Source organism: Trichogramma pretiosum, unplaced genomic scaffold (assembly GCF_000599845.2).
Source record: "Trichogramma pretiosum strain Unisexual culture from Peru unplaced genomic scaffold, Tpre_2.0 scaffold14, whole genome shotgun sequence".
Taxonomy (NCBI): domain Eukaryota; kingdom Metazoa; phylum Arthropoda; class Insecta; order Hymenoptera; family Trichogrammatidae; genus Trichogramma; species Trichogramma pretiosum.
This window is the reverse complement of record NW_019641706.1, coordinates 2,085,818-2,099,354: the sequence shown is the minus strand read 5'-3', so window position 1 is coordinate 2,099,354 and position 13,537 is coordinate 2,085,818. Positions and strand designations below refer to the sequence as shown.

The window sequence follows — 13,537 nt, the reverse complement described above, 5'->3', positions numbered from 1 at the left end:
AGGCACCCACACCAAAAATAGACATACCACTCGATTTTGCTAATAAAAAACTATTTTTCCTTATAATTGGGTGATGATTCGTGGTGGGGTCTATTGAGGTATTGGGATTTTGTCGAGTAAAGTGAAAGGAGTAAACTGAATCATTAACTCTTTTTAAAATAATAAATAACGCAGTTTACTCTTTTGAGGTTCGAAAATGACTCCTTTGGGTTTAGAGTATACGTGGATCATTAGATAAAAAATTTTTTGTGAAGAATGGCGAAAAATAAATCATACAAAATTTCCAACCAATTGTACCGACAGGACGATTGGAATCTATCGGATCATCTGTATATGTGTGCTACATGTCGAGGTCCCTTCAATGGACTTCTTTTACATTATTTATGGCGGCTTTCAGTGTCTTATTTTCTTCTTCAACGTTCATCAATACCCTCCCATTGGAGGTTTTTTTACCTACTAAAGAAAGTCTGGGTCTTTTGCGAGTAGATACATTGAATTTTTCTAATCTGCTCAGATTTTTACTGACGTCGTTGTTGTCCACCTTATATCGGCCTAAAAAAAAGGTTCAGTTCGTTCAGATCGCTTGACTCATTAGAGATGTATCGATACTCACTAGCAAACGTTTCCATCTGATCTCCGAAGGCCCTTCGCCTTTAGCATGTAACGTTTCGGTTTCTCCGCGTTCACATTCTGCTTGAAGCTGGTTGTAACACTTTTCTAATTGTGTCTCGATCATTTCCATTTCAGAAACAATTCTAGCTTTGACTGTTTCCAGCTTTTTCTTTCTGTTTTCCAAGGCTAAAATTTGGGCTTCAACTGAACCCGTTTTGCAAAATGCGTTATAATTATATTTTCATTTATATTCGATTTTTTTCATCGCGCATTATTAAATATCGTCGCCTCAGCGCAAGAACCGCACAAATAAACTCAAGTGGCAAAAAGGTGCCTTAATCCTATCCTTTTAACATAGGGATAAGGTTGTTTTTGCCCCTTAAGTTTATTTGTGCGGTTCTTGCGCTGGGGCGACGATATCATACGTACTCGGGAATTGAACTTCCAGTCCAGAGATTGTCCGGAAAATCAGCGTCTATTGGAACGGCTTTTTTCTGTGTTTGCCATGTTGAGAACGATCGAATTTAATAATAAGAAAAACTGAAAAAATTTAATTAAAGAAAAACTGTAAAAATTTAAGCAGTTATTAAAATTTAATAAATTGGCAGAATATGTAGTCATGAAAATAGACGTATTAGAATAAAAGTTACGTAAGATCGTTTGAGTCAAGGTCAGATCTAGAAAACGACGGGGTCGCTTAGAGGGGTTGAAAACCCAAGCTTCGAATTGCTAGGGGTCTCGTACAGATGGAATTCTTAGCAATTTGATATATGCACGAGTGTAGATGTCAATTTGAGCCGTAGAAAGTGATGTATATGATAAAAGATATTGTCGCTTCGGGGAGAATGTAAATAATACACGATCACACGATCAAATTAATAAATAATAATACAATTAGTACACGCTGATTTTTTCCTACTCACTTTGAGTCGGTTCGTTAATTAATAAAGTTAGCCTTTGATATTCAATGTTGATTGGTACTCGTAACTGGTATGTCAGTTTAAATTAATTTATCCGCGCGTTTCGTATGCGAAATCCATTGGCGACGGATGAAAATTACTTTCATTAAAACTATTGCGAAGGCTCAACAATAAAACTAGTCGCTCGACTCATGTCAGTTTTTCAAAAGGCTCCATTTTCACGATTCAAAGGACATGTCTCAAAATGCCGAAAGAAATCTGAGTTTAAAAAAACGTCTTTTTCGTAATAAAAATTATTCATTCGTAATTGAGTATTTGATTAATGGCGTTTTCGCGTATACGTATTGTATCTCCGGTATACCGTTTTCGGGCGATGTTTTTGTCCACACACAGCGCGTCGTTATAGTTCACGGCTATATAACGGGACACAGGATTCAACTAATCGTTGTGTTTTGCCAAAATCCGCTGACAACGAAAACGACAGCAACAAAAAAAGTGAACGACTCCTCATGTTGCCGGAGAGCGAGTAACAATAAAGCAAATACAAGGAGCTTAATCCATCCAGGAGTCGATTAATCTGACACTTCGTCGAATAAAAAAAACAAAACAATCGACCAAGACACGGTTCAACGTTCTCTTTCTCTTTCTCTTTCTCTCGCGGTCGTGCGTTATGGTCGCTGCTCTAATGGAGCCATTTTACAAGGGAAAGCACTCGTTCATTGGCGCTTTTATCGGAGGGGCCTTTAATTTGCATACGCACACGCGTATACACGGCGTTTATATTATTATAAAACTTGGCCCGCGGCAGCTGCTACCGCTGCACTTGTTATCGACTCTGTGTGTACGTGTGTGTCTATGGGCTTGCTTTATTGAATTTTCTCGCGATATTTACGCGCGCGTGTCCTCGCAGCATCGTTATACTAACTCCTCTAGGAGCTCTGCACTGGATACGATTTACAAGTACCTTTATATTATTACAGTATACGGACGGGAGCTGCTGATGGCAGCCGGCGATTCAACGAATGTTGAATTTGCGATTTTATTCTTCGTTCAAGGATATACATACGCCGATATATACATGTATATGTAGTAGAGTAAAGGCACGTGTAGTATACGGCATGCAGGCGCGACACCTGTTGCTGCTTGCGCCGTGTGAGCCGGCCATTAGGAAAAAAAAGTCGCATGGTATATTTTCCCATTCGGTCGTCGCGCGCGCACAGGAAATTGGTATTCGTTCGGTGACACCAGCTACTACTACCACTACTATTCCGTGAGCTATACACAAAATGACCATTTTAAGAGTTCATTATTGAGAACGCGTGTGCTGCACTGCACTGCGTCGTCTTGTATTCTTCGTTCGGATATATGTTATATTATGTATCTGATTTTCTTGATGAATCAATCGCGCGCGATGAAACCGATCGCTGCAGCGCACAACAGCCAATTACCCGCGACGAGGAGAGACTTTGCGGAAAAATCTCGCGCGCGCATGAGTGTGTATACCCCTGCGCGCTCATCGCGACAATTGCGTTTGACGGTTGCGAACACTGCAGCACGATTATGATCGTTCGTTCGCGGATACATGGCTAATAATGGCATTTTCAACCGAGAGCTGCTAATAAATAATTACGATTTCTTTCGTTCGGTTTTTTTTTGCCTTGTTTACTACTACTACTACTCCTGCCCCCTTCTACATTTTTCAGGCTCGACGACGACGTTATTCGTCATTGTGGTACACGCATGTATGTATACACAAGCTTTTCTTTATGTGGGAAACTTTTGCGGGGATCGGGATTATCGGAGTTAATAATGGTGACCGTATACCAATAATAATGATCGAATCAGGCCCGAGCTTTCAAGGCTAGAAAAATTGAAATGAGACGTGTGTACGAAACGATCGTTCGCGATCGAAAAGATCTCGCCAACTCATTAATTTTTTCTATTCCGCGCGTTTATATTTATTTACTTATTTTCTTTCAATTTTTTTTTTTTGTTATCTCGATCGTCGGCTCTCGAGACGACATGTAAGTATATCGTAATATAATACGGATACATTGTTTTGATTGGGTCGGAGGAATGAAAATGATCATCAAAGCCTTGTGTTTGCTTTTCAAACGTCAAACGTTCGTTTATTATTTTATTATTCAAAAATTTTTCTCGCGAGAAAAAAGCGAGTGATAAAAACGAGTACAAAAAACCATCTGACAACGTATCCTAGACTAGAGAAAATTATTGTTTTTTCTCGGCTTCTACGGGCTTCTCGACTGGCTTCTCGACGGGCTTCTCCTGCTCAACGGCGGCGACTTTTTCGCAGATGGGCTTGGCACAACAGTCTGGATAGACCTTGCTCTCGTCTACGGGGGTTTCGCCTTTGTATTTCTCGCCTTCCTTGCAGTAGACGAGTGGGCAGCTATAGAAAAGAATACAAAATTAGAAGAAATGGCCAGCATCAAAAGTCGCCCATTATCTATCGTGAGTAGATACTTACGAGTGGGCACGAAGCTTGCTGAACTGAAGAGTCTCGTTCTTGAACGACTCGCAGTGGACCTCGATGCACGATTCTTTGTCGAAGCTGTTTTGCACATCCTCGTCGCAGTTGTCTGAAAATCGCAAAATTTTGCATAACGTAAGACTTTGCAATTTTACGTATCGAGGAAAAAAGAAATAAAATCAAGAGGACACAATGACTCACCGTATTTAGGCACGGCCAAGACGACGGCGACGATGCCAAGGAGAACGAAAGCTACGATGGATTTCATGTTGATTAGGGTTTTGTTTTTTATGTCACGAGTTGAATTGCACTTGATCGCTTGCTAAGCACTGAATCGTCTCTACCCTTTTTCGACTGGCTTTTTATACTCTCTCGAGTCTTATCGAAGTCAGCGCATAATCGCGTGAGATAATTCGCGCAGCTCTGTTTTTTTAACTAACGCACACATAATTAATCAAAAAAAAAAAAAAAAAAAAAAAAAGAAGAAGTTGAAAATAATTAATATTATTTTGATAAAAATGTGACGAACACTTCGGTACGCGTGCGTAAGCACGGGTGGAGGCATGTAAATTGTCAATAAATAAATGCCATCAATAAATTTTGTCGCAAAAATTGCACAATAGCCACAATTACAAATATTAACTCATCATTACAAGATTCGAAAATTCGAGGTTTATCTCTGGCTTTCTATCTGTCTCTCCGTACGGTGTGTTTTGAATTTCTCTCTCTCTCTCTGTTACACTCGTGAAATCATCGCGGTTTACATTATCACTCACTCATCGCGTCGCGCTCATAATATTTATCACCTTTATCAGAGATACGATACAAGACTGCGTTTCGAGTGGCGTGCACTCGAAAAAAAAGCTTCATATGAGGTACGGAAAAATTGCCGCGCGATCAAAGCTGCCTCCACAGCAGCGATTGTTTAAACCAAAATGAGAGATACATGTGATCGCGTGTACTCGATCAACAGAAATTTCCGCATGGTTTAAAGTGTACCGATTTTGCTTTGTTCGTCGAATTTAATGGAAATTTCGACGGACGCGTGACACACAGCGCGGTGTAACTGATCCGTCATCGTACGCCGCGCGTGCAAAGGTTTTCCTTCCCGAGACTTCCTCGATCGATTGCACAACCGAAAAAATCGACGCTTTATTTTTCTTTCCGTTTTTGCTCTCTCTCTCTCTCTTTTCTTTTTTCGTCATCGAAGGTATTCATATAACATATTTTCTTTTATTATGTATGAAACATCGACTCGGTGACTCGAGTCAGTCAAGGTCGTGGTGTCGGCGGCTGCAACGACGAAGGCAACGGCATCCCGAGATTGACGCATTCTCGGCATAACTCCCTGGACACGACGATTTGCTCCTAACGAAGGAAGAAAAGTCGACGAGAGAGGCGCGCCTAGAGTCGTTTCGAATTTCTTTCATCTAGTCGCGATATATAGGACTGCTTTCGGACGATGACTTATTTTACAAGGTGGGGAACGAATGAAAAAATATCCTCGCCTTATAAAGCACAGCCTCAGCAAACGAATGCTTTTTCCGTATTATTAATAATCGGCGACGATTATTCTTGGTTCGAGGTTTAAGCGTATTTGTACGTCGATCGAACGCGGCGACCCCCCTGGACGCGCGCAGCATAGCCAGGCGCTTTTCGTATTTTTCATCTGCATACCTATAATAGCGTGGCATTCTTGTTGCACGCGTAACGCCTAGGAGCATATGTTTTGCGTCGAGGCGTATGCTTCTAATAACGCAATAAATACACACATGGGCCGTCGGAGCGATGCGCCGCTAACGAGAGAAAATACTTTGCCCAGCGTGTTATATAGAATGTATATCCTTAAAAGTAGATATATACGCGGCTGCGCGCGCCGGCAGAGGAAAGTAAAAACGGATCGTTTGCGCCGGCGAGGTTTAATCCGATATAATTCACTCGCGGACTGGAGATATGACGCGTGTGCATAGGAGAGAGAGAGGCAGAGGAGTCGATAAGAATCCATCTCGCCTGCAGCAGCAGGAGAGCATAGGATTTTTCGTATGAAATAGCTTTTAAGGCAACGCCTGGCTTGTGCTCTTCGGTTATCTCTCCCACCCGGCCTCGTTGGGCAGAGCACTTTTTCCACTCTTGGATCGTCCCGCGCTAAAATAGGTTACTCTCCAAAGTCGTTTAAAGCCGTCGACGGATTGGAAATTAATTAAGTGCACATCGCCGTCGCAAATGTATGCATGTACTTAGACAAGGGCGCGGATATTGGCGGCGGCGGCGGCGGCGGCGGCGCTCGCGAACGAACGAAATATCGTTTTGCATCGATACATAAGCGCGTCGACGAATAAGTGGTAGGACGAGACGAAGTTTTTACGAGCGAAATGCATTAAGAGATGCGCCGATTAGGAGCTGAGGACGACGACGCTTTTATTAATAATAATCTTTCTCGCGAAGAGAGCCGCCGCTGCCTGACAATGTGTATTGGAAAAATGTCCAAAACTCGTTTTATAACACGATCGTTATACATTTACGAGAACAAAAAATCGCTCGCGATGACGTTTCGAGAAATCCCGAACACGACTCGTTGAAAAGTTCGTCTCGTTTGGTCTGATTCACGTGCTTGAAAATGCGAGAGAATTATCGATCATCGATGCGACTTGAAATGTTCCATCGACCGATAAGCCCCCTATATACAGCCGGCCCCGCGCGACACGATTATTAATTAATACACAAGTGTAATATCGCTCATATGACATGTGTTTTGCTGTTCTCTCTCTCTCTCTCTCTCTCGCGAGCGAGCGAGCCACTCGACCGAGAGAAAAAAGATAATTATTATACAGGCAATACTCGCCTCTCGGATGTTATACTAATGCGATTACAATCGCCGCGCGCGCGCGTGTAATAGCACTCGATTCGTTTGCCGCTTGTATGTACTTGCGCGCATCGATACGTATAATATGCGTATATATGTATACGAGCTTGTAAACAGACGCGACGATGCGTGGACGACGATGCAGGACTCGCTCGTGTCAGGAGCTCGCTCGCAGCTATATCCGTACGCATACGCATGTATATTATTATATAGGTGTCGTGATTTATCGCACCTGTTCCTCTCTATCGCGCGGGATATGAACGCAATTTGTTGTTGTTGTTGTTACAGATGCGCGTGGGAGACTCATATACAAGGGATGATCGATCGAATATGAAGAATTATTGCGAACTAGCGCTATCGATACACGATGTTTCACGCGCGGCTTCTAATAAAGACGTGACGTTCGTCGCGAGCTTTTCTCGCAACGCCGACGATAAAATGTCACAAATTCGACGCTCGCGGAAAGCTCCTGCCGCTGATTGACTTGCCAACGCATCCACGCGCGCCAGGCTGAGACTTAGAGAACACGCATGTATTTTTTACCGCGAAATTTTCCGGCACGCGGAAGAGCCGAACGGCCATAGTATACAGACGCGCGTATTTGTGAATCGAGTCATACGATACGCACTATAAACGCTGTTGCGTCGTTCGGACCAGTTGTATAACGCCGCGTATATAAAGCTACGCGTATGAAAAATAGCCATAAAACCGAAACTAGCTGCACTTGGCACTCGTACGAGCTGCAGCTTTATAACTGGCTTACGATCTCCTCAAGTTCATCGATCCTATCGAGTAATCGGGCGTTTTATTATGTGTACTGCTCGCGAGTCGCGCGGCTGCTAAAATTAAAAGAAACGACTCGTACGCACACGAGCTCACTCGCTCCGTAAAATGCAAAATAACGAGGGAAATTCTGCGTATACGCTACATCTCGGGACTAGACGCGTGACTTTTTCCATCGAGCATCGTAGACGACGACGACGACGAGAGGGCATAGGGAATTTTTATCAGAGCCAAGCTCTCCTCTTCTTCTTCTCTTTCCCCCCGCGAGTGAGCGAGTGTGTTTTATTTGTCTCGACCCGCGCACAAGGTACAGATAAACCGGTTACTTATGTCTGCGTACACGCGTCGTCTCTCTGTACTCCAGCACGTATATGCTGCTGCTACGGCCTTGGCAATATTATGTGCCCACTTGTCGATTAAACACACACACACACACACACACACACACACACACGTACAGACGCGGCAAAATATAAATATATGTACTTCCAATCTGTGTGTTATATGTACGTGAATATATATAGCCTATATATAAAATATGTGTATGTGTATGGATGTAAGAGCGATGAGTACTACGATCGTCATTACGCGCATTTCTTTTGGGCCTTATACTACGCGCGCGGGATCGATCTTGAGGCGCGCATTAGGGGCGTGTTACATGCCTTGTCGTCGTCGTCGTCTTACTCTTTCTTCTCTCTTTTCTCTCCCTCTGTGTGTATCTCGTCATCGTCGTCATCATCATCGTCGCCCTGCGGACTCGTTTTGCCTTATATATAAAACTAGCACTGCTGCTGCCGAGCTTCTTTTCTAGCTTTTGATGGATGCGTGACGATTTATTGACAAGTTTGTGCTGGCTCTCAGCGGGTTGGTTTTATATCTCCCCCCCGAAGAGCTCAGTGATATGCGTGTGAGGCCACGACGATCATCGTCGTCCGCGAGACCGATCGTAAAAGGCTTCGCTCGATTGGGATTTTTCGCGAGCCGAGCCGTAAATTTCCCTGAAAATCGTTAATTACGCGACTGCTTTTTTCTGCCGGCAGCAGATCGTTAATACGTTTGTAGGTATAATTATGACATGGATAAAATCTATTTTTGTGCATTTATATACCTGCGTACGTAAATTGCCGTAACGGCTCGCGTAATATTATGTGTATGGGTATTCACAAAAACTCGACGATTAGCGTTCCTTCTTCGCGTGTACCTATAACGAAGAACTCATAGGGATATTACCGAACTGTACGGGTATGCGTGCTGATACTTTTATGCCCAGCCGTGATTTCGCGGACGATCGTCTCGAAGTTGGAGCTGTAACGTATAAGATCGGTACAGCGATAAAGCATGAGTGATACGGCGTTAGGGGTGATGCCTTAAAAATGCACGACATTTCTATCGTATCAATCGTTATATCGGTTATTTATCATGCATGCCGTGCCGCGTCTCAGACGTGGAAATTATATCATATATCGCGTTATTAAAAAAGGTTGTTCCAGATTCGCTGTTGCGCGTAAAAAATAAATTTAAAATGATTGGAAACGCGTCCATACATCTGTCGAATCGTACAAACTCCGAATCGGCATCGATACTTATGTAAAAATGCCGAATGTCCGAATGGAGTCGATCAAAATCATCGGGGAAATCGAGGCTCGATTCGAGACGCGCTTGCACGTACACGCAGTACGAAGATCCCGACGCGGTACGAAAGAAAAACGTCGAGACGAGATCGAGAGCTTTGGTGAGTACGAAACATACGTACGATGTGACCCATGCTCGCATGTACGCTATGAGCGAGACGATCGTTTGTGCGAACGAGACGAATAATAATGTTGAAACACAAGATTGAAACACAAGAAAAATTACATAATAATCAATGCCAGTCTCCACCGCTAGATGACGGGTACCTTTATCTGCAAATCTGCAAGCGGCTAAGTTGAAATAATTGAATAAGTATATAAGCATAATTGTATTGCACGACTTCAATTATATAAGTTTTTCTAACTGTACACCGTCAAAATTATTTACATAAAAAAATGTATTCAAAACCACTTTCAACTTTTAGCTTTTACTTTAAATTTTTTATGCTCGCCATCTGATGGTAGAGGCTTAAAGTTGTATTATTGTATTAAAAGTGGTAGAAAACTGGTTATAATTTACCGAAAAATCGCCATGAACAAGCTAAATAATGTTAATATGTATTTCAAAACATTTTGAGTGGTGAATAGTTTATTACTAATTTTAAGCATCTCATCTCTATCAGACGACAGGTTAGATCATAACAAAAGTCAAAATTAGAATTCGAGCGAATCGTGAAAACTTGAATGAGTTGGTACTCATGCCCATATGGGTCGTGAAAGATAAGTTTATGATTTGAACATCTTTTATTCAATTAAATTGTTCAACTTTTGCGTTTGAGAGTATTCTAAGATTTATGTTTCTTGGATAAAAATTAAATCGATAAATGATCACAAAAATTTTTATTCATTCATAAATAAAATAATTGGTTGTACGTCATTCAATCTACGCCATAGAGAAAGCTTGGAACATGTTGTATCCGATTACACCATATTTGACAATATTTTTTTAGAAATATTTGGTTATTTGATGTCGATACTTTCTTTCAAAGGAAACAAAAAAAAAAAGTAAAGCATATCGAGAAAAGAATAAGACGAGGACGCGCGTCGAGGCAACAAGTGCTGTCCGCGCGCACGCGAAGGATCGTTTGACGTTTATACGAGCTCCCAAAGAGTACGTGTAGACAGACACACACACACTCTCGCAAACGCGCGTGCACGACGTGCGAACTGCCTGCGCGTAGGTATGTACACGGCGAGGCCCGCGGGCTCTCGTTACCCGCGCGAGCCCCTTTTCATTGATTCCGACACGCGTCCATCCATCGCCGCGCATTACGTTTAAATATATATTGGATTATATGCATTAACGCTGCCGTATTATATACGCGTTACGCGCGTTATGAGACGCACGCAAATTTATGTATGTACTGAGAGAGAGAGAGAGAGAGAGAGAGAGAGACATGAGCACCGCATCTCCGCGCTAATATAATTCTATACCTGTATTGCAGCAGTGTGTGTGTGCGCGCGTATGATCGTTATTATCTATTGAAACGTGTCTCGGCTGCGTATTTGTATAATAGTAACACACACATGCTCAGCTATAAGATTAATTCGAAAAAACAACATCTCTCGCGTAAACACAGCCAACTCCAGCCAAGCACACACGCGGCTATATAGCGATCGCAGCTCTTTATATTATGATTACTACCTCTGCCTTGACATAATTAATAATCGTCGCCGAGCTGCGTGGAGAGTTGGAACACACACGCGTAATAATATAACAACAATGATCATCATTATCGTCGTCGGCGGCGTTATCTCTCTGAGCAGCTCGAAATCGAGATTTTCGATCGCGCGAATAACTGCACCGCCTTTTTGTTTCGATTTTCATTACTGCCTTTTTTTCCGTGACCGTGGATCTGATCAGCGATACGATCGATACGCACACGAACACACGATATATGGGAGCAAGATCAAGGACACGAAGGACGCGACGACGCAGACGGGCCGCGCGAGTGCACTACCGCAGGCCAACTTTCGCAATATCCTTGATCGAGTGACGCAACGTCGCCTGCCTGCATGTATATAGAGTCAAGTGGAGGAGCTTTTTAGACAATACGCAGCAGAGCTCTAGCGATAGACGTCGACGCTCGAGGAATCTTTTCTATTTTTTGTCCGACGACGTACATACGTGCATTTCGATGCGATGATGATGATGACGATGATGACTATACGACTATATTATATTATATATACGAGAGACTACATTGAAGTGTATAGAAGAGCGACGTATCGCTCCAAGATTAATTGTTATATTCTGCATATATTGAATGCAGCGCGAGCGTATAGACGCCCCAACTCGAAAATAGAACGCCGTGAATGCGTATAATCGAGTGACCGAGGGAATACTCAAGGGTCGAATCACGAACGACAGTCTAAATTAAATTGTTACTTACTAACCAAAATGTGCTCTGACTTATACAATTATTTCAACTTTGCCACTTGCAGATTTACAGATAAAAGTACTCGCCACCTAGTGACATAGGCTCGAAGTGGTATTATCGTATTGAGCGTATTATGTTGCAGTAGCCGATTTTCCGCCACTTTTTTCGGACACTGTATTTTCAATGGAAAAAGGGTCTAAAAATATGTGAATAACCGATGTATTTTTTACAATTTTATAAAAAAAAAGGTTTTATCAAAAAAAAAAAAAAAAAAATGTCTTCGATTTTTCACGTAGAAATCATTAAAATTCACATGGTTCTCGTACAAGTATTGCGAACTTAATATCTACCCTGTTTAAGCACATAAGCAATCGGAAAAAATGAACAAAACTTACGGAAATTTGAAATGAAAACGTTCGTATCCTAACATTTTCGAAATTTGAAAAAGAAACTAACCAATGGTAATGAATTTTAAGACATTTTAAATAATAATTTTTTATCATAATTATTAAGAAATGCGAGCGCATTGAGAAATCGGAAATCGTTGGATTCTCATTCGCGAGAAAAACCACAATCGTCCGACAAAATAATCAACCTGTTAATCACTCGTATACGAGCCATATATTACATTATCTTTCAAAGGCTATATATACGAGCCAACGCATCATACGGCGGGTTGCATTTATGAGGCATTTAAGCTCCTATTTCTACAAGGCTTTGGCTCTGGCGCGATTGTAAATCTTCCGAAAGGGCCCCGACAAATTATACAGATAGGCACGAGAGGACGTTTATGTACCATATATAGGTGCGAGAGATAACTCGTGAACCGTATAGATGTACTCCCGTGGCGACTCGAGAGAGAGAGAGAGAGAGAGAGAGAGAGAGAGAGCTACACAACAGAAGAATCAAACAGAAACGACGAGCATGACTTTCGAAAATCTCGCGAAGAATGAGCCATACTACTACTAATACTACTACTATATGCACGACCTTGAACCTGTGAAGTGACGTGTGTAGAGTCGTTTGACGTGTGTGCAACACCGCCGATGCAGCGCAATGCAGCCCTGCGAGGAGGAGTGAAAAAGAAGATCAGCAGGCTAAGATTAAGGTGTACTTAAGGCACCATATGATCGCGCATATGCTGCGATGCTGCGCGTCTGTTGTTCATCACTATTCATTCACTGTTCATGATTATGATGATGATGATGACGATGATTATACAAGGATTAATGAAAGGAGTATGTATGCACGTTGGCGTCAAAAATTGATGGCTTTGGACTCGATAAGGGAGTACGCATGCATGTAGTAATCGCAACGTGACTCGGTGATAACGAATTAATATGTGCATAGTGGTAATGGTAAAAATTTATTAAATTTGAGAATTAAGACACTTTGTCCGAAGCGCCTGAGTATAAAATTAAACATTATGATATATATTTACACGTGCCCATGAAACTAAACGCGAAGAAAGTCAATTTTGATGCATAGACTCGAGCTCGTACGAGAGAAAGAGAGGGTTAACGGCGACAAAACGTCGTAATAGAGGTCGCACACATATGAGCGCGCTATAGCCGTGAGTATGCGAAATTATCCTTTTCCTGGATTTCTGAATGGCACATAGATTACGGCATGTGCAGTTTTGCGGCCGCTATAACTCGGGATTAGCGGCTTCGGCTGCAGCTACAGGTGTGCGTGCGAGCAGAGGATTTGTACGGATATCTGTACATAAATAAAGCTGTACACTTATACATGTGTGCATGTATATGTGTGATCAAAGAGCCTATATACTCGCCAAGGGATGCCCACAATGGACTCGTTTGCTCGGCGCGTATAGGACCTCTGTTGGTCGCTCGATC

The 13,537-nt window shown here is 42.3% G+C and overlaps 1 protein-coding gene across 1 annotated transcript; it reads right to left on the bottom strand.

Moving 5' to 3' along the window:
• Nucleotides 1-3,761: 3,761 nt before the first annotated feature.
• On the bottom strand, nt 3,762-4,292 carry LOC106656841. The gene is made up of 3 exons (XM_014377994.1): nt 4,225-4,292; nt 4,021-4,132; nt 3,762-3,942 (listed from the first exon to the last, which is right to left on the bottom strand). The coding sequence occupies exons 1-3, from the start codon at nt 4,289-4,291 to the stop codon at nt 3,762-3,764; spliced, it is 360 nt and encodes a 119-aa protein (XP_014233480.1). The 5' UTR covers nt 4,292.
• Between the last annotated feature and the right edge of the window lie 9,245 nt (nt 4,293-13,537).